Here is a 20,801-nt window from a genome sequence, read left to right on the forward strand (position 1 = left end):
GGAGGTCAGCCTTATTGCTATGGCAAGGATAGCAGCAGCAGATTCTTGAAGAGATTGGGGTAAACCTCTCAGGTTTCCTCTGATGCTTCTGTGGGCCTCCTCTTTTGATACAGTAGCACCTGCCTCTTTTTAATGTTTTTGGCTGTACTGAGTCTTCCTTGGGGCGCTTGGGCTTTCTCTAGTTGCTCCAGAGAAACGTGGGCTTTCTCGTTGTGTCCTGGGCTTAGTTGTCCCCGTTGGCATGTGGGGTCTTAATTCCTTGACCAGGGTTTGAACCCACGTCCCCTGTGTTGGAAGGTGGATTCTCAGCACGGGGCCACTGGGGAGGTCCCAATACCTGCTATTGCCGCCAGCCAGGGAGGGCAGCTGAGGGCAGAGTTGTGGGCTCTCCTGCATCAGGGCAGCGGGTTGGACGTCAGGTTGGCATTGCTGCCCTGGGACGCCCTGATTGGGTGGCCGCCTGTAACCTAGACGACAGAGCTCTGGTCACCTGCCTGGCAGTGGTGGTTTGTGGTAAGCGCAGAGGGCAAACCCATCAAAGCTGGCCGCCCTTGGAGTCTTTCAGGACAGAAGTAACACTTCTCTTTTTCACTCACACATTCTTCTGTTCTATTGAGGTTGTCCTGGCCACCTCATTATCACCTTGTTAAATAAAGCACTTTCCTGCATATCATATTTTTTGGTTTTGGCTAACGTCAGAGTATTGAAAGACAAGCAGTGTTTCTTCACTGGAGAACTACCAGACTGAGCATTTGAGGATTGTGCTTGCAAAATTTTGGGACAGAGAGAGCACAGTGTACCAAAAATGAGCAAAATTGCCTTCTGCATTCTTTCTGTCCCTTACTAATGTATACAGGTCCAAAGATGGCAAGAGCAGGACAACTCTCCCCAGAGAAAGGGCTCTCATGGTGAAGAATTTTTATTTTCATGTTTTAGATGACACACCACCTGAAGATGCCATTCCTCTGGCCTTTCCAGAATTAGAGCAGCAACTACAGGTAAGCGTTTTTCTATAGAGTCTTTCACTTTTCCTCCTTAGTTTCATAAAATACAGTGAATGGAAAAGTCATCTAATTGGGAAAGACTGATTTGTAGACAGAGTGGAGATTTCACATGATCAAGGTCTTAATTTCTAGGACTCCATGGTCACGAACTCTCAGGTAATGTCCCTGTCTGTTTATCTGGCTATCACATAAGAATATTAAGAACTCAGGGTATAAACAAGTTCCTACATTAAAAAAAAATTTATTTGTTTGAACTGAAGGATAATTGCTTTGCAATGTTGGTTTCATTTCTGCCATATATCAGCATGAGTTAGCCACAGGTGTACACATGTCCCCTCCCTCACAAACCTCCCTCCCATCGCCCACCCTTTCCCCCCCCCCCCCAAGTTGTTATAGCAAGCTCCTCCTTTGAAGGAGTTTTGGGGCGTGGGGATGGTCTGGTCCCTGCTCTCCTTGCCTGTGGATGTTTCTGGGCCTTGCAGTTTTGGCCCATGGTGGGTTGGTGATTTAGTGATAAACTACAAGGGAGACTTGCCATGTGTGGCAAGATTCAGAATAATCTTCCTTTCTCTACTCCACCCTTATCTCCTCCCCAGTTCTCTGAGAATTCTGTAATTATTTTAAGTTAAATCTTCTGAATACTTTATGTACTTATGGAAAACACTAATGAACTTTTTGGCCACCCCGATATTTTGTATGCATAATTTATGGATGATCTATCAAAGATATCCTCTTTTAATACAGCAGAATTATTTGGAAGGAGCTAATTTTTGACACATTAATTTTCTTCAGATGATGTATAATGATTTCAGAAAGATGACTTTAGGAAGAGGTTCTGCTGAAAATACTGCATACTGGCCTTGGGTCAGATGTTCTCTTGAGTACTTCACTTTGCAGTCACATTTAGACCAGTCTAGTAGGGGTCTTGAATCCCATTACAGATATTTGTTTAGTCACCACTTTTTTTTTCTCTAAATACCAATTCTGAAATCTTTCACGAGGGAAGGGGGTCTACCACCTCCAGTTGGTTCCCAGCTGATGTTTCTTCTTGACTTATACTGGGTAGTTTTCCCACGTGTGGATGTGCCTGGTATCCTAATATCTTTTGAATTTGGGACACCTGGACCGGAACAGCCCTTGACAGAGGTAGGAAGAACCAAGAATGAGCCCTGTGCAACCCGAGATAGGGTCCTTTTTTTTTGTAATCTGGAAGCACTTAGGTTGGGTCTGAAGAGTGGTGCTCCACTGCTGGGGTGGTGCCCTGAAAATGTACCCATGACATGTCCCCACCACTAGACATGGTGCTGACCCAACAAGTGTTGACAACATCAGGTGTGATCCGACCTCCTGGAGGAGCCCTTACCTCATCTCTGCACAGTCCTGGGCATCATCCCAGCCCTCCGATAGAAAGCCTGCAAACAGAGCCATATCAGTGATGTGGAGATTCCTGAAGGTGGTCCAGGAGGTGGGAGGTTATGACCACACAGCTGTCAAAAGACAGCTCCATTCTCCTCTAAAATGTCTTCTGCAGCTGTGACCTACAGTACCTCCTTCCTCTCCCGTCCCCGTGTGGGGTCTTCATCCCAGCTCTCCTGATTCCTGAGATATAACCACACCCCCAACCTCTCTTCTCATCGTGGAGGACAGCTCAGCCGTTCCCCTGCTTTCCAGCCTGGCTTGCTCACATGACATACAACCACCCTTGCTTAGGGTCTGTCCTTCCAGAGGCCTATGTATGTGCTATTCGTGGTGTAGTTGGGATTGCAAAATAATAACTCTATTTTTTTTTCCCAGTCACAACTTTATCCTTTATTTTACTGTTACCTCAAAGCTATTTTATTATCATAGGAGACAGCTGAAATTAAGGAGTTAACATGTTTTGAAAATAAAAGAGTGAGTGTGTGTTCAGATTCTTATTCACCCATCAATAGTGTGGATCGTGAATTCTGCTTTTTTGTATTGACAATTTTTTTTTCCTTTGGGAACATTAATGGTCTTCCCTGACTTGTGGATCATTCTTCACAGGATTCATAGCACCTCTGGAAGTTATCCAGATAATTCTTCTGTTAACGTATTGCAAGATGCATTTGAATTTTTATAGCTTTAATCCCATTGACATGTATTAGAAATTAAGTCTATTTAGTTATTTAATCCAGTGAGACTATTTCATCTTCATTGAGCGTTAATGAATTAGTCGGTTGGGAGGCTGACTTCTGCTTCAGGGGTTATGATACCCCCAACTTTCCCACCCTAAAATATAGCATGACTTTTTCTTTTTTTTTTTAAAGAGTTTTTGATGTGGAACATTTTAAAAGTCTTTACTGGATTTATTATAATAATGCTTCTGTTTTATATTTTGTTTCTTTGGCCATGAGGCACGCAAGATCTTAGCTCCCTAACCAGGGGTCAAACCCATATGACCTGCATTGGAAGGCAAAGTCTTAACCACTGGACCATCAGGGAAGTCCCTATAGTATTGTTTTTACCACTTCATGACTAGAGAGAATGTTCCCAGCAGTACAGCTGAAAGCATTTAAACGAGGGCTTATTTTTTGGGTGAAGGATCTGATTGAGTTTGTTATAAACATTTACCATTAGTTAAACCATTTGGTTAGGTTTGCCTCTAAGACTGTTGTCTGTTACCTTTATTGTACACTCTAGGGTATGAGTGACTAAAATATAAGAAGGTAGAAATTGAGAGGGGAAAGATAACACAAAGCTATATCTAAAAACAGATTCTTATTTCCATGCTTAGCATAAGCATATAAATTTAAGCCACTCTGCAGCAGAAAGTCTCTATATTGAAAGCAATAAAAATGCTTTATGTATGAAAGGAACATCGATTCTGTGGAGCAGGCTGTCTTTACAGTCAGTTCCTTGTGCTTTCATCACACAGTAATAGCTCTTGGAATTTTACCGACCATCATAATCCTCTACAGAAGAATAAAAGTTAGGTTACAGAGGTATATGAAGTGCTTTGTGGTTGTAACCGTTTGCTTGAGGATGAACTGATTCTTACTTATCTCTGAAAAAGTGTAAGTTAAAGTTTCTGACTCGTTGTGACCCTATGGACTGTAAACTGCCGGGCTCCTCTGTCCACAGAATTCTCCAGGCAACCACACCGAAGCGGGTAGCGATTCCCTTCTTCAGGGCATCTTCCCAACCTAGTGATCTAACCCAGGCCTTCTGTACTGCAGGCAGATTCTTTACTATCTGAGCCACCAGAGAAGCCCAGCCTTATAAATATGAAAAATAATTGATCCTAGGTGATGATTGCTAGCCCTACTCTCTGCATACCCTCACATTGAAATCCCACCCATGCACATTGAGTGTTACTTGGACAAGGGGTGTTTCCCCACAAATTATCTCATTTGATCCTTGCAACATTTGTGCAAGCTATTATGTCTCCACTTTAAGGATGAAACATGTGAGTCAAATTTTGATCTACATAAATTTGCTATTTCTGACTAGATCGCTGATTCTGAATCTAGGTAACATTTTTTTTCTTTTCAACTGTGGCAGAACCTACGGGCTGCTTAAATTACGTTGATATGTAGAGAATGTTTGATTTGTGAGGTTGCTATACTGTGGTCATAGGACAGACTTGTAAAATCTGTTCTGACTTTCGGATGTCCATTAGACACTCTTTCATGGTTTATAAAATGCAGCTATAAAGTGTTTGGTAGTTACTCTACCACCAATTTGACCCCCCAGATTTTTCAGTTGCTTTGCCAAGAATCTGGACATGTTTGAGCATGTAATTCATGGTGTTTCTATTTTCACAGAAGCAAAAAAAAGCCTTGGGCAAGAATAGCAGTGACAAACATTTCTCTTGATGTCTCTATTAATGCGAAATATTGGGCAAGAGACCTTGGGGGTAAGGTAGGTGTTAAAACGAGCAACTCTATATAGGCCTCAGCCCAGTGGCAGATGGTAGGTTGGTTCTATTTTGTGTGGATTCCTTTCCTGGAACTTGGTTTCTAAATTCTTCATGTCCATTAGGGGCAGTGTTTAGGCAGAGCTAATTTAGACCATACTGTCAAAAGAAAGGAGGTTCAACTCTATATCCACTTGTAAGAATGAATGAAAAACAGGACTTTTCTTTAGGCCTCCATTTCCTTTTATTTGAAGAAGAGGTCATGACTGACCTCCCTCTCTTTTCTGAAGGATGGCACAATCCTTTAACAGTCCCAGGGTCTGGTCAGAGCCAAATTTGTCTTATTAGTAAAATTTAACCACATGGTTATGTTTTGGAGATTGTAGTTTGACCTATGGAAGATCCAAAGCTAAGCTTTGTGATCTTTGTTACCCTGGGAAGATTATGCTTTTATAATCAGGTGGAGGACATGCCAACAACTAGATTGTAATAAACTTGGTAAGGGGAGTGACAACGATTAGGATATGCACAGTGGCGTCAGGCTGACCTGAATTTGGATCATAGCTCCCCATCTACTAGTTTTGTAATTTGGGACGTGTTATTTCCTTTCTGTAAACCTCACTTTTTTTTTCAGTTTCTTTCTCTTTTTTTGGCCATGCCATGGGACATGTGGGATCTTAGTTCCCTAACCAGGGATCGAACCCACGCCCCCTGCATTGGAAGCCCCAAGATCTTAACTACTGGACTGCCAGGGAAGTCCCAAACCTCACTTTTTTGACTGCAAAGTAGAGACGATATCTCATATCATTGTGCAAATTAAATGAGATGACGAATAGATATAGCACAGTGCTTGGCAAAATAATTGCTCAATTAATGTTAATTTCCTGCTTTAGTGAAATTGTTTATTGAATGAACATTGAAGTACTAGTATCTTTATATGTGTAAAATGAAATGAGAGAAGCATCTCTTTGGATTTTTGAGTTAGGAATGGAGATGCCCTCTTTAAGATATTTGGAAAACAATGACTTTTTTTTTTTTTCAAACCAAATTGAGCAATAGCTTCAATCCCTTCTAAAGTCATCCTGTCTAATATGAGAAGACAGTAACAGGTGTCTCTGCGGTACACATTGAACTTATTCTTTTCTCAGGCAGAGTTTGGTAAGTCCAGAAACTGATGTCACCTCCACAAATAACCAATTTCTTAGCTTTGGTTGTATACTATAGTGTCTTGTTACCCTAGCAGTCTCTCCTGAAACTTCTTTTAGGTCTTGCATCAGTGTATCACTTGCTGTCTGGGAAACAAAGATGGTATAAAATGGAGGGTGAGCATTCCAGGATTCTACTACACTGCTCTTGAGCATCCAGATAAAACACTAAACAAAGTTCTGCCATTTCCTCTCTCACACATGTATTAAAAAGTATATTACAACTTTTTTTTTTTTGGCTGCTGTAACTACACAGAAAACATATATAGATAACTTGGAGCTTTATTATTATTATTTTTTGAGCAGTCCAGTTTTTGGGATATGCATTCTTAGAAACATTTGGGACACTCAACTTATCTGTCCCTTTAATAATTGCTCATGTTGATAGAATTGACTTAAACATCCTTCATTCCAATATTATATATATAATATAATGTTATATTATACATAAATACAATTTTATATATGTGTAATGTAAAATTATATATGTATAGCAATATTATATGAAATTTTGTGTGTTTAACATAATATTATACACAAAGAACATATAAATGATATATTATATAATGTATAAGATAGGCAGTATAATTATTATTTAGTGATGACTTTGACCATGATGTAGATACTATGGAAATGTCAATTCTTGAAATATTAAGAAAAATATTTACAATTCCGAGATAAAAGAGTTTTCAAATATGGCAGTTAGTCCTGACTGTGGTTTTCCATTTAGTTTTAACAAATTACACTTGTTCATTTGGGGACATTGAAATGAGACACAAATTTAAACCAGACACCCCCCCGTGCTACCCCCAAAATAAAGATAACACCGAGAATCAAGGAATAAATAAGAAGTCTGCTCAGCAACTGTAGAATATTTAGTTCTCTAAATATATCTTCTGTGTGGGAAGCTGGGAGAGGAAAATTAAATTCTTACGTTTTTTAAGTGGATGGGGCCGGTAGGATTTGAAGAAGCCAAGCAGAAAACGGAAATGCTTAAGCTGGCTTTGCCCCTTGCGGAGAGATGCTTGGCTTCGTCCGTTCCCACGGGGCTCCTTCCAGAGGACAGAGTCCATTTCGGGAGGCGCTAGCTATAAAACGATGGATGGGGTGGTGTGGCTCAAGCCAGCATTCTTGGAATAGGAGCCTGTGGTTTCTCTCTTACTTCATCTTGTTAAATTGGTCCTGATGATTGGGGTGGACACCAGAGATCGTACTGTTCACTCTCACTGCTGTGTAATTTGAAGCCCTTGCAAACTCTATGCTTAGGCAGCGGCAGGATGAGGGAGGGGATGGGGGTGAGGAGGAAGTGCCTTCTCCTGGGCTCTGACTTCATCCAAACCCCAATCTGTGTCTTGGGAAAGTGTGTTTCAACGTTGGCTTGAGACACTGTCAAGGGAAGGTCTTAATTTAACCTTCTTAGAACTGGCTGTGTTGTGAATAGACCAGATACCACATATTGAGTGTATCGGAAAAGTTGTTTCTGCAGTTTTGTAGAGTTTGTGCTCTAGGGCCTGAAGAATACTTTTATGCTTTCAGTTTCTTTTCTTTTTTAAATTTTTTCTTTTTTGCAAATTATTGTATATGTGGGATTTTTTTTTTTCAAATTTTAAATCTTTTATTTTATATTGGGATGTTACTGATTGACAGTGTTGTGATAGTTTCAGGTGAACAACGAAGGGACTCAGCCGTACATATACATGTATCCATTCTCCCCCAAACTCTCCTCTCATCCAGGCCGGCACATAAGATTGAGCAGAGTTCCCTGTGCTATACAATAAGTACTTGTTGGTTATCCATTTTGAATATAGCAGTGTGTACGTGACCTTCCCAAAGTCCCTAACTCAAATAGGGTATCTTTGGCTGCCTTTTCTTTGAAATTCAATACTTCATTCTTTAAATAAGAATGTGCAATAAATGCATCCAAACCAAGGGAGAATTTAGGGTAACTGTGGAGAAAGGAAAATTTCTCTTCATGAAGTGAAAAGAAATTCACTGTCAACGTGGACTTTACTTATTGCTTGTTCATTCCGAGCACGGGAATATAAGTATGAAAATCTCTTGACGGAGAATAGTCAAAATCAAACAAAGAGAATTGAAATAAAAAATGAAAGTGTTATAGGTAAATGAGAATTTACCATATAGCACAGAGAAACATATTCAATATGTTGTAATAACCTATAATGGAAAAGAATCTGAAAAAGAATATATATATTTACACTTATATAACCAAATCACTTTGCTGTATACATCTGAAACTAACACAATACTATAAATCAACTATACTTAAAAATTTTTTTAAATGTGTTATTATTCCAAGAAATTAATAGCTGTTTTTCATCTGGTTACTACAGGCATTCTTTTACATTATTTTTTAGTTTTTTTCTTTTTTTTAGTGTGAGCACATGCTAAATAGTATTTTAAATCAACGTGTGACTGATTAATTCATGAGTGCCAGTGTTTTAAATGTCACATGATGTAAGCCTACTAGTAGCTCCATTTTAAAATTGGAAACCTGATTCCTGTGCTTGAATTTTAGGAATCTATTTCCTCAGGCGAACACTTTATTCAGTGAGCTCTGTTGGTTAAATATTGTCTCCTATTTTGAGGGCTTATAAGAAGCGAAGAGAGGCTTACTTTTGGTGGAGACCTTATGATTTGACACGCACACACAAACCCACATTACATCATGAAACAGTGCGAGTGGGCTCTGTCATGCCGGACCACACATTCCATTACTCTGTAGTTCTGTTTTTTATATCAGGTAAATTCCTGTTGGGATGAGAACAATATGTGCTTAGAAAACTCTTGGATTAGTTTCCTGAGTTGGGGTGAGTGACCAATGATGTTAAATGCCTTTCCAGAGACTGTGGGTCCTGCTGACCAGAGGACACTTCCAGTTTGTCCAGCAGCATGTGGGTTAGAGGCACACAGTTTCAAATTATAAAGGGCTGGGAAATTTTAATTCCCTGGGGAGAAATTTGGGCAGGAGAGAAAGATAGGGTGTAAACAAAGTGAGTCTCACTTGGGGAATCCTGCAAGCGATGCTTAGAAGATGGGTTGGGAGCAGCAGAAGGATCTAACGATACTTTATTTTTTTCTCCATTAACTTTTTAAAAAATTGTGGTAAAAACACATAACATAAATATTATCATCTTAATCAGCTTTAAGGGTACAGTTCAGGGGTGTTAAGTATATTTGTATTATTGTGCAACCAATCATCTGAACATTTGCATCTTGCAAAACTGAAACTCTGTTCCCATTAACCAATAATTCCTCATTCACTCGCACTTGCCTCCACCAGCCCCTGGCAACTAAAAAGACAATTTTACAATATTGTGGTGGTTGTGCAATATCACTTCTCGCCTTGTTTAAAAAAAAAAAAATCTGTTTTGCTCTTCAATGCTTTCATGCAAATTGGAAGAATGTGTATTGGTGCTGAATTACAAGTCAGGCTGGGTGAAGACAGAGCTCTTAGGGGGCAGGAGGCTGAAGTGACCCTGGCCTCATTTTACTCCCTGAAACACCGAACACTAAGTATTTTTGGCTTTTTAAAAAGTTGAGAAAAACTCCTTATTGTGGGCAGTCTTGAAAATATTGTGATATATAGCATGGTCAGCCTGCTGAGAGCATGTGAGGATATTGAATATATCTTGAAATGCTCCCTTTCCTCATGTCCCTTTAGCAGTGATCACGCTACCAGTACATAAAAACATCTTCAAATTTCCCACAGTTAAAAAGTGCCAACAGGGACTTCCCTGGTGGTCTGGTGGTTAATACTTCGCCTTCCAGTGCAAGGGGATGCAAATTCAATCCCTGGTCAGGGAACTAGATCCCACATGCCTAGTGGCCAAAAAACCAAAACATAAAACAGAAACAATCTCACAACAAACTCAATAAAGACTTTTTAAATGGTTCACATAGAAGAAAATCATTTAGAATGTACAATGGATTACCTGGTTCTGACTTAGCTGGGTTTTTTCCCTAAGGTTATGAGAAACCAAGAAGACACTTATATTTGAACAATTTAAAAATGAATCTAGGGACTTTTCTGGTGGCCCAATAGTTAAGACTCCTTGCTTCCAATGCAGGGGGCATACTTTTGATCCCTGGTCAAGGAACTAAGATTCTACATGCCAGGCAATGCAGCCACAAAGTTAAAAAATAGATTAGTATAAAAAAAGCTTTTAGAAAAACAATGCCAATAAAAAAAGAAGTCATGAAAACCTTGCCCCTTTAAAAAAAAAGCATTTCGTTTTGGCAAGCCAAGGGGAAAACAGGCCTCTCGCCTCTTAAGAAAATTATTGTCTGTAATTTTTAGTGTTCCTTTTAAGCTATAGCAGTGAAGGCCATTTCTTCCTTTCCTTTCTTTTCATTCCTTCCTTTCCTTTCCTTTCTCGCATCTGTATCCTCTTCGGCATGCAAGCATGGAGTCCTAGAATGTTCTGGCTGTCTCATAGGTGGCTACACTGAGTTCCTGGTACAGGTACCTCCATGTGGCAGCTTATGGGCTGAGCTGAATATAGCTTATGAGTGTTCATAAGGGCAGGAAATAGGATGCATTGAATCTTAGGGCTTTCCAGTAGGCAAATCCTTTAACAGGGCACAGGTGATTTAATAGCAGCTTGGCAAGGGTACCCAGATTAAATTGCTTTCATTATCCTTACTCTTACACCTGGTCATTTGCCAATGTAGCAGGTGAAAATTGATAAGGGGGTGGTGATTTCTAGGACTAGAGGAGCCAGGAGTTCTGAATGCCTTTGGCGATGGCTTTATCTCCTGGAGTGAGTTGTACTGTAATACTCCTGGGCACTACATTGCAATTTATTTCACTATAAAAAAGCATAATAGTTCCAACAGGCTGAGTTTATGCTGTGAATGTGTTCATGGGGCAGTGGGGAAAGATAACTACATAATAGAATTATTGGATGAACTTCCATAGATTAGAACACAACAGATGTTCCACATAAAGGTTAATTTCATCCACATCTAGTTTGAATTTTATTTCCTTTAGAAGATCTCTATTCAGAAGCCTTCATGACAAATAGGAAGGGTTATTAGTCAGATTTTATAGAATTTTGTAGAACTTTCTAGAATTTTTTTTTATATCTTGCGTGAGACTGCTAAATATGACACCCAAGGAAATCAGTGTCCTTGAAGAATGTAATGAGAGGCACAAGTAGTAAGGAATTCACTATTTCTCATTTACTAATATAAAATTAGTGAGATTTTAACCTAGTCAGACACATAGCTTACATATTTAAGAATACTGTGAAGAGAAGTTTAGGCAGAAGAGCCTGTATAACAATTAAGTCATCTTTCTCAGATATACGGCTTCCCTGGTGGCTCAGATGGTAGAGAATGCGGAAGACCCAGGTTCGATCTTTGGGTTGGGAGTGTCCCTGGAGAAGGGAACGGCAGCTCACTCCAGTCTTCTTGCGTGGAGAATCTCAAGGACAGAGGAGCCTGGCGGGCTACAGTCCTTGGGGTCGCAAAAGAGTCAGACACAACTGAGCGACTAACACTTTCTCAGATATTTTGCAACATTTTTCTATAAATAATTGAAAAGGGTGATTACAAGCCTCTTTAAAAGAATATTAACTAGTTTTTCTCAAAGTAATGTTTTTAATAACATGCTGCTAATTAGAACTTAGAATTGCAGACTGGGGGAAAGCCAGTTCTTTAAAAATAAATTCTAGAAAGAAGTCAGCATGTTGTGGTTAGAACAGTGTGCTGGCTATTTTACCCCTCAAGGATGGGAGAAATGCACAGACAGGAATCCTTGTTCTCTTTGCCTGCACATGTTGTAAGCGTTGTTTTATTTGGGCTTTGGTCTCTCTCATATGGTTTGTTAATTCTCGCAAGCATTATTTCCAGGCCAGCATCATTTCTTCAGTTTGGATTCCTTTTTTTTTTTTTCTTGGAGTATAGTTGATGTACAATATTGTGTTAGTTTCAAGTGTACAACAAAGTGAATCAGTTATACACATGCGTCTTATTTTTTTAAGATTCTTTCCCCACAAAGTCCTTACAGACTACTGAATAGTGTTTCCTGTGCTATACGGTAAGCCCTTATTAGTTGTTATTTTATGTATAGTATTGTGTGTATGTTAATCCCAATCTCACAGTTTATTCCTCCCTCCTATTCTCCCCTGGTAACCATAGGTTTCTTTTTTATTTCTGTGACTCTATATTTTTGTAAGTAAGTTTATTGGATTCCTTTCTTGTAGGGCTCCCCGTCTCTACAAGTTGCATTTATGCCTCTGGGCATCAGGAATAGAAATCAAGGGGTGATTGAACAGACAACCAAAATATTCTCTAAAGCAGAGTTTAAGATTCTTAGAATTATAGGGGACTTATCTTTCAGTGCATGGCAGGTCACTGACCTGTCATGGGTCTCGGCTCTGGCCTGGGCCTGAGGGTGCCCTGGAATAACACTGGAAGATGCGTGGAGGTGGGAGGCATCGGGCCACTTCTCCATTTGTAGTCCAGTAGAATCAGCCAGCCCCTGTCCAGTGTGGATCGACAGTGCCATTCTCCTGCTAAACCTCTCCCTCTGAAGGTCGTCAGGATAGCACGGTGGTTGGTAATTTATTCTGCTACAAGGAAATGGACTGACTTCTTCTCATTTTTTTGTGAAGCCTCTGCCGCCTTGTCATGACTCCGTGGAGTCCATGCGGGTATACAAGCAGCACTGTCAGATAGCAGAGGAGTACCGCGAGGTGAGAAAGGAGATCGCCCTGCTGGAGGAGAGAAAGTAAGTGCTGTGCCCCGGGGACCCGCGTCCCTGACCGCTGACTGCTGCTCGTGGGCTGTGATGGTGGGGGAGGACAGGCTGTGCTAGGGGGCGAGTGGGCAGGAGAACTCTCTGTGGTTCAGGCGCCCCGTGCCTTCGTCTGTCGTTCTAGGAGTGATACAAGCGGAACTGTGCTAGATGAAAGAGAGTGGCGAGAGGAACCAGGGGAGTGGGTCCTACTCAACACTGAACTTTTTAATGAGCATTCTTTAATTCAGGAAATTAAAGATGCCAAAATACCACCTAGAGCCATGTGAGGTTCCCTGTGAATGTGCTTCAAAGGCCCTGGCACTTTGTCTTAGGGTGGATTTTAATTAAAGCTGGCATGCCCACCTCAGGTAAAGGAGCCACTGGGATGGCTCCTTGGGATAAGGTAAATGTATTAGTTGATTAACTGCATTTTATGGCTCAGTAGTCCAGTAAGTTTTCTTTTCTTTTTTTTTTTATTTTGACAGCTTCTATTATCATTAAAGTTCTGCTGTAGGGAGTTAGGCAGTTTATTAATTAAAGCATTCTCACTTTAACTCATAACTTTATGCTTCTGGATTCTCCTCCTTATTTTATATTAAACTTTTTGTTTTGTATTGGAGTATAGCTGATTAACAATGTTGTGAGAGTTTCAGGTAGACAGCAAAGGGACTCAGCCATACATGTATCCATTTTCTCGATTGCACTAAATTCTGCCGACATAAACTCAGTGATCCCCATTCTTTCATCCTTTCAAAGCATCAGTCACCTTTTCTTCATAGCTTTGGTCAGTGTATACTTACACATTTTTTTTTTTAAATAAAAGGTTTTATTGGAGAAAAATAGAACCACCACGTACACAGGGAAAAGAGCACAAAAATTCAACTGATACAGAACTGAAAGTCACAACTACCCAAAGTTGTTTGTGATTACTTTTCAATTTCTTAAATGGCTTCCCTCAATTTTTTAAATAGCCTTGCCAATTTTCAGCTGAAATAGAATCAAGTTTTCAAAAAATTAAGAGCCTCAGCGAAGGGACCAACTTTTAAGATAACAAAGGTGACACCAAGAGTCTCCTAATAGGACCAATTCTACCAAAAAATTCCTGAAGCACATAACTACTGAGTCTGGTAGAATAGTAACTCAGAGACCATCAGGGATTAGTTAGAACACTGAGTCAGACGGTCCAGTATGCAGAGGGCAAACAAAAAACTGCATTTCCCTGTCAGATGAGTTCATGTAAGAAAACCAAGGAGGTGCTAAGAACATACAGGCAATGGCTGCTCAAAATAATTAAGAAGGCATTCTAAATACCACATATTATTAGACAACAGTGTGTAAAGGGATGCAATTAGAAAACAGGCAACTTAAAAAAAATATGGTCACAGGTCTTGATCAAGAAAACAATCAATAGCAAACACAAGAGCTGAAAGTCTCAGCTGTGGGTTGAAAGTGAAAGTGAAAGTGAAGTCGCTCAGTCATATCTGACTCTTTGAGACCCCGTGGACTATAGCCCACCAGGCTCCTCTGTCCATGGGATTCTCCAGGCAAGAATACTGGAGTGGGTTGCCATTTCCTTCTCCATACTTACACATTTATTAGGGAGATCTTTGAATTAATATTTGCATCTCCTGCTAAGTGGTAAGTGTCCTAAAAAGGGGGGATAGTCAGGTGTTTCCCACCATCATTTTCCTGAAGCACAGTACATAGCATGTGGATACTGAATACATTTTTGGTGAATAAGTGACAGATAATCCAAACATATTGTGAGTCTTTAAGTTTCTGCTTTTCTTCTTCTTACTGGAGTGATACATGGTATCACAACATATTTATATTTATACTTATATAAAGCATAATTTTTAAATGACTTTAAGGGAAACATATTTTGTTTTGAGAGATTTATGAAGCTCTCAGGACCCTTTGAAGAGTCCCCAGATGGTAGTTGGACAGGATAATATGGTGGGGAGCCACACTGGTTTTAGGGTCGGATGTCATTTACTCTAAGACCAGTTGGCATGTTACAAATATCTTCTTACTTCCTTACTTTCCTTCAAACATAAAGTCATATCTGGACTTTTGGCTGTAGGGCATTGAAAGATGCTCATGAGGAGATGAGAAACACAACTTTTCCTTTGTATGTCTGAGACTTTCTTTTTGGTCTAAGAGTTTTCACAAATTGGTTGGAATGCTTTGACTGTACATTTACATACAATCTGAGTCCTTCAAGAAGTGTCATAAAGGAACTGAAGATGCCTATTAATAATGTAACCAGTGATGAAGTTAAAGGAGGACTTGTATTATAAGTGGCTTATAAATGTATCTTCCCGTTGGTGTATATGTGTGTGTGTGAACTATGGTGTTGTGGTAGGGAAAAAAGTCCCAGGTAAATTATGTATTTATTTGTAAACACTTTAGACTGAAGGTATAGTGTTATTTAAATTAGCCCCATGTGTAGCTTTTTTTGGGGGGGTGGCAATACAAGACTTTCCCACTAAATTGTATGTTTTGTAAGTGTATATTTTTGTATGCTGCATCAAAAAATACAATAGGACAACAATATGAGAGTGATTCATCACTCTCTTATTGAAACATATTCTTGCTGTTTCTGCAAAGCTCATCTTACTTCCTCTCTTTAAACCTTCTTGGAAGGGTTTGGAGTTTTCTTGAAACCATGATATTGTCCTTTTTTTTTTTTTTTCTCCCTAAGTAATTCACTAGATTTTAGACAAAGGCCAGATTCTTTGATTATTTTTTTCCTTTCTTTTTGGCAAAGTCTCTCAAAGTCCTTTTTATTCATTTCCATTTCTGCCATTTGGGATTGGGACTTGTTACTTCAAATCTTGGTCAGTGTAATATTCTAACGGTTTTCCCTGCTTGTGGTTTCACGTTGCTAGAAAAGGACATGAAGTTCTCTCCTTAGATTGTGAGATCTGCTTCAGTATGGCCGTGGTACCTCTGCAGAATGTTTTAGCTCATTCTCGCCATTTTACTTTTCCTGCCTCTGTGCCCTGCTCACACCAGGCTCTTAGTCTAGAGTCTCCCTCCTTCCTCTTCATCTGTCCAAATGCTACCCTTGAAAAGAACTTAGCCTGTATCCCTCCCTAACCATCCCACTGTGATCAGCACTTTTCCTGGGTGAAGAAAAACTTACTGGAATGATTCTTTGGGCACTTTTTGTAGGGTAGTGTTATCAGTAGTTACTCACTGACTGGGCTCAGATGGTAAAGAATCTGCCTGTAATGCAGTAGACAGAGTTTGATCCCTGGATCATGAAGATCCCCTGGAGAAAGAAATGGCAACCCACTCCAGCATTCTTGCTTGAGAAATCCCCATGGACAGAGGAGCCTACAGTCTACAGGCTACAGTCCGTGGGTCACAGAGTCAGACACGACTGAGCGACTATCACTATCACTGAACTGTATGTCCTGTCTTTCTGACTCTGTCTAGTTCCCTGCAGGGCTTGATACCCTTTAACCTCTCTATGTATCCCAGTCACTGAATCAGGAGCTGAGCATAGGATAAAATATGAGTTGGGGTGATTTACAGTAGCCAATTATAGGAGATCATTATATCCACCATGTTGGCATTTTTAATTTGTAATTTGTATGGTCTGTATTTAAAATATGTAGTCAGTATCGGAAGTAAAGAATTGCTAAGATAAATTGTTAAAATTGGAAGTATGGTTATATTTTATATTTGTAAAAAAATGAGTTTGGTCCTACAAAGGCTTTGTGCGGATCATGTGTTTTTCTTTTTCTTTCTTTTTTTTTTTTTAACACTTTACTGAAGTAGAAATTCATTTTGCAACAGATATTTTCCTGAACAGTCTTTTTGTTTAGGCAAGATTGTCGCTCAGTGGCTAAGTTGTGTCCAACTCTTTACGACACAATGGACGGCAGCATGCCAGGCTTCCTTGTCTTCACTGTCTCCTGGAGTTTGGTCAAACTCACGTCCATTGATTTGGTGATGCTAATCAACCATCCCATCCTCTGTCATCACCTTCTCCTCCTGCCGTCAATTTCCCCAGCTTCAGGGTCTTTTCCTGTGAGTTGGCTCTTCACATCAGGTGGCCAAAGAATTGGAGCTTCAGCTTCAGCATCAGTCCTTCTAATGAATACTCTGATTTCCTTTAGGATTGACTGGCTTGATCTCCTTGCAGTCCAAGAGACTCTCAAGAATATTCTCTGGCACCACAATTCGAAACATCAATTCTTTGGTGTTCAGCCTTTTTTATGGTCCAACTCTCATATCCATACATGACTACTGGAAAAACCATAGCTTTGACTAGATGGACCTTTGTCAGCAAAGTGATATCTCTGCTTTTTAATACACTGTCTAGGTTTGTCATAGCTTTTCTTCCAAGGAGCAATTGTCTTTTAATTTTGTGGCTGCAGTCACTGTCCACAGTGATTTTGGAGCCTGAGAAAATAAAATCTGTCATTATTTCCACTTTTCCCTCTCCCCTTTGCCATAAAGCAATGGAGCCGGATGATCTTAGTTTTTGGATTGTTGAATTTTAAGCCAGCCTTTTCATTCTCCTGTTTCACCCTCATCAAGAGGCTCTTTAATGAAAAAAATAAGAGAGGCTCTTTAGTTCCTCTTTACTCTCTGCCATTAGAATAATATCATCTGCATATCTGAGGTTATTGATACTTAGTCAAAATAGAGTGGACCAAATGGATTTGACTGAAATAAATCAGCTCTTCATTTTTCAATCATTTGGCTGAGAATTTCTTCCCTATTATTTAATAAAATGTGACTGATTACGTTGCTTCTGGTGATCAGCTAGCATAAGCTGGACACACAGAGAGATGCTAATCCAGGTGTTCTATTTTAATTTTTAAACACTCTATTTATTTGTTGTGTCTTTCAAAAGACTTTATTCCATTCTATCTAACCCGTCTATACATAGCAAATATCTAAGATGTGTCCTACACTGTCCTCACTTTCACAGAATTTATAATCTTGCACAGAAGAAAAATCTACACAAGATGACAAAGCAAGATAAAATGTTAGCAAACTTATGCCATAAAGACATGCTGTAAAACTTTCCAAAATTCCTCCTTTAAGAATAGCATGGACTCAGACTTTGAGAAGGAGCTTATAGTTGCTGGGGGGAAGGATGGGGGAAGGGTTAGTGAGGGAGTTTGGGTTGGATATGTACACACTGCTATATTTAAAATGGATAATCAGCAAGGACCTACTGTATAGCACAGGTAACTCTGCTCAGTATCATGTGGCAGCCTGGATGGGAGGGAGTTTGGCAGAGAATGGATATACATGTATATATATGACTGGATATATATACATCCAGAGAATGGATATATATGACTGAGTCCCTTTGCTGTTGACTGAAACTATACAACATTGTCAACTGGCCTTATACCAGTACAAAATAAAATGTTAAAAAAAAGGACAGTCACTGTGTTCAGTTGTGCAGTGAATGTTCTATACCTCACTGAAAGGAGCCCTATACATGTTAACCCAGGATTTTAAGAGAGTTTTTAAATGATGGAGCCATGTGTGCACAGGTTCAACTGAACTTCACTCTCATCTCCAGAGGGGGTCTCCCTGGATCTAGTTTGAGAGACTTCACAGAGGGGACAGAAGAATTGATTCTATATTATTTTAAATCTTGTCTGTTGGATGGATAAAGAGAATCAAACATTTTCTAAGATTACAAACTCACAATGGGGTGAATTTAATTTAAAGAATAATTTCTGGTTTATTGATCAGTGATATACAAACAGCTTCTTCTTACTTTCATTGGAAAATTTTCTCTTCTCAATTGAAAAAAAAATGACAATTTTACTGAAAGCTTTAAAAATTTACCAATAATTCTGACATCTTTGCAAAACTCCTATCATTTTTGCGTATTTTTTTCTAACCCTTTTGTATGTGAATAAATATATCTATATAAGTATAAATATAGTAACATCAAATATATACATACTTTTTTCAATAAATATTATGAGCATTTTTATAGAACACATATAAATTTTGTGTATGTAATGGAAACTCACAGAAATGAGATATTTTATTTTTTTGTTGGGCTGTAAACTTGAGTTGGTTATTTTGTTATTGTTTTCTTTTTGTTTCCTCTGTTTTTTTTTTTCTTGCCATTTCCTTTGTTTTTTTCCTTGCCATCCTGTGGGTTAATTGAACATTTTTTAGGATTTCATTTTTATCTATTTTAGCATTTAAAAAAGATTTTTACTGTGGTACAGTTGATTTACAATGGATATACATATATATATCAGTTCAGTTCAGTCGCTCAGTCATGTTCGACTCTTTGCGACCCCGTGAATCCCAGCACACCAGGCCTCCCTGCCTATCACCAACTCCCGGAGTTTACTTAAACTCATGCCCATCGAGTCGGTGATGCCATCTAGCCATCTCATCCTCTGTCGGCCCCTTCTCCGCCTGCCCCCAATCCCTCCCAGCAACAGGGTCTTTTCCAATGAGTCAACTCTTTGCATGAGGTGGCTAAAGTACTGGAGTGTCAGCTTCAGCATCAGTCGTTCCAATGAACACCCAGGACTGATCTCCTTTAGGATGGACTGGTTGGATCTCCTTGCAGTCCAAGGGACTCTCAAGAGTCTTCCTCAATACCACAGTTCAAAAGCATCAATTCTTTGGCTCTCAGCTTTCTTCACAGTCCAACTCTCACATCCATACATGACCACTGGAAAAACCATAGCCTTGACCAGACGGACCTTTGTTGGCAAAGTAATGTCTCTGCTTTTTAATATGCTGTCTAGGTTGGTCATAACTTTCCTTCCAAGGAGTAAGCGTCATTTAATTTCATGGCTGCAATCACCATCTGCAGTGATTTTGGAGCCCCAAAAATAAAGTCTGACACTGTTTCCACTGTCTCCCCATCTATTTCCCATGAGGTAATGGGACCAGATGCCATGATCTTAGTTTTCTGAATGTTGAGCTTTAAGCCAACTTTTTCAGTCTCCTCTTTCACTTTCATCAAGAGGCTTTTTAGTTCCTCCTCATTCTCTGCCATAAGTGTGGTGTCACTTGCATATCTGAGGTTACTGATATTTCTGCCAGCAATCTTGATTCCAGCTTGTGCTTCTTCCAGCCCAGTGTTTCTCATGATGCACTCTGCATATAGGTAAATAAGCAGGGTGACAATATACAGCCTTGATGTACACCTTTTCCTATTTGGAACCAGTCTGTTGTTCCATGTCCAGTTCTAACTGTTGCTTCCCGATCTGCATACAGGTTTCTCAAGAGTCAGGTCAGATGGTCTGGTATTCCCATCTCTTTTAGAATTTTCCACAGTTTATTGTGATCCACACAGTTGAAGGCTTTGGTGTAGTCAATAAAGCAGAAATAGATGTTTTTCTGGAACTCTCTTGCTTTTTTGATGATCCAGTAGATATTGGCAATTTGATCTTTGGTTCCTCTGCCTTTTCTAAAACCAGCTTGAACATCTGGAAGTTCTCGGTTCACGTATTGCTGCAGCCTGGCTTGGAGAATTTTTGAGCATATTCATATATATATATATATATATATATATGTACACACACACACACACACATATTCACTCTTTTTTAGAATCTTTCCCATATAGGTCATTACAGACTTATTGAGAAGTCTGTGTACTAGTATACTGTGTTATACAGTAGATCCTTACTAGTTATCTATTTTTACATATAGTAAGGTATATATGTCAGCCCAAATCTCCCACAGATATTTTACGACATTTGAAATTTATCAATGAATTGTTTACATGTCTTAAAACTGTTTTTGGGAATTCCTTGTCAGTCCAGTGGTTAGAACTCTGCACTTCCACTTCAGGGGGCCTGGGTTCAATCCCTGTTGAGAAATTAAGATCCTGTAAAAAAAAAAAAAAAAAAAAAAGAAAGAAAAGGTATATTTAAACTATAATTAGTTCTACCATTAAATTTGTAATTAGTAAAGTTTGCTTTGTGTTTTAT

The 20,801-nt window shown here is 39.4% G+C and overlaps 1 protein-coding gene across 2 annotated transcripts in view; it reads left to right on the plus strand.

The window, feature by feature from the left end:
- The window catches only part of MAP3K7CL (MAP3K7 C-terminal like), a 51,098-nt gene that overhangs the window by 17,548 nt on the left and 12,749 nt on the right, over positions 1-20,801 (plus strand). For both annotated transcript variants that reach the window (XM_070455126.1, XM_070455125.1), the window contains 2 exons: positions 937-998; positions 12,725-12,840. In XM_070455126.1, coding sequence (XP_070311227.1) covers positions 937-998; positions 12,725-12,840 — 178 coding nt within the window. The remainder of the gene's footprint in view (positions 1-936; positions 999-12,724; positions 12,841-20,801) is intronic.

This window comes from Odocoileus virginianus, chromosome 25 (assembly GCF_023699985.2).
Source record: "Odocoileus virginianus isolate 20LAN1187 ecotype Illinois chromosome 25, Ovbor_1.2, whole genome shotgun sequence".
Classification (NCBI taxonomy): domain Eukaryota; kingdom Metazoa; phylum Chordata; class Mammalia; order Artiodactyla; family Cervidae; genus Odocoileus; species Odocoileus virginianus.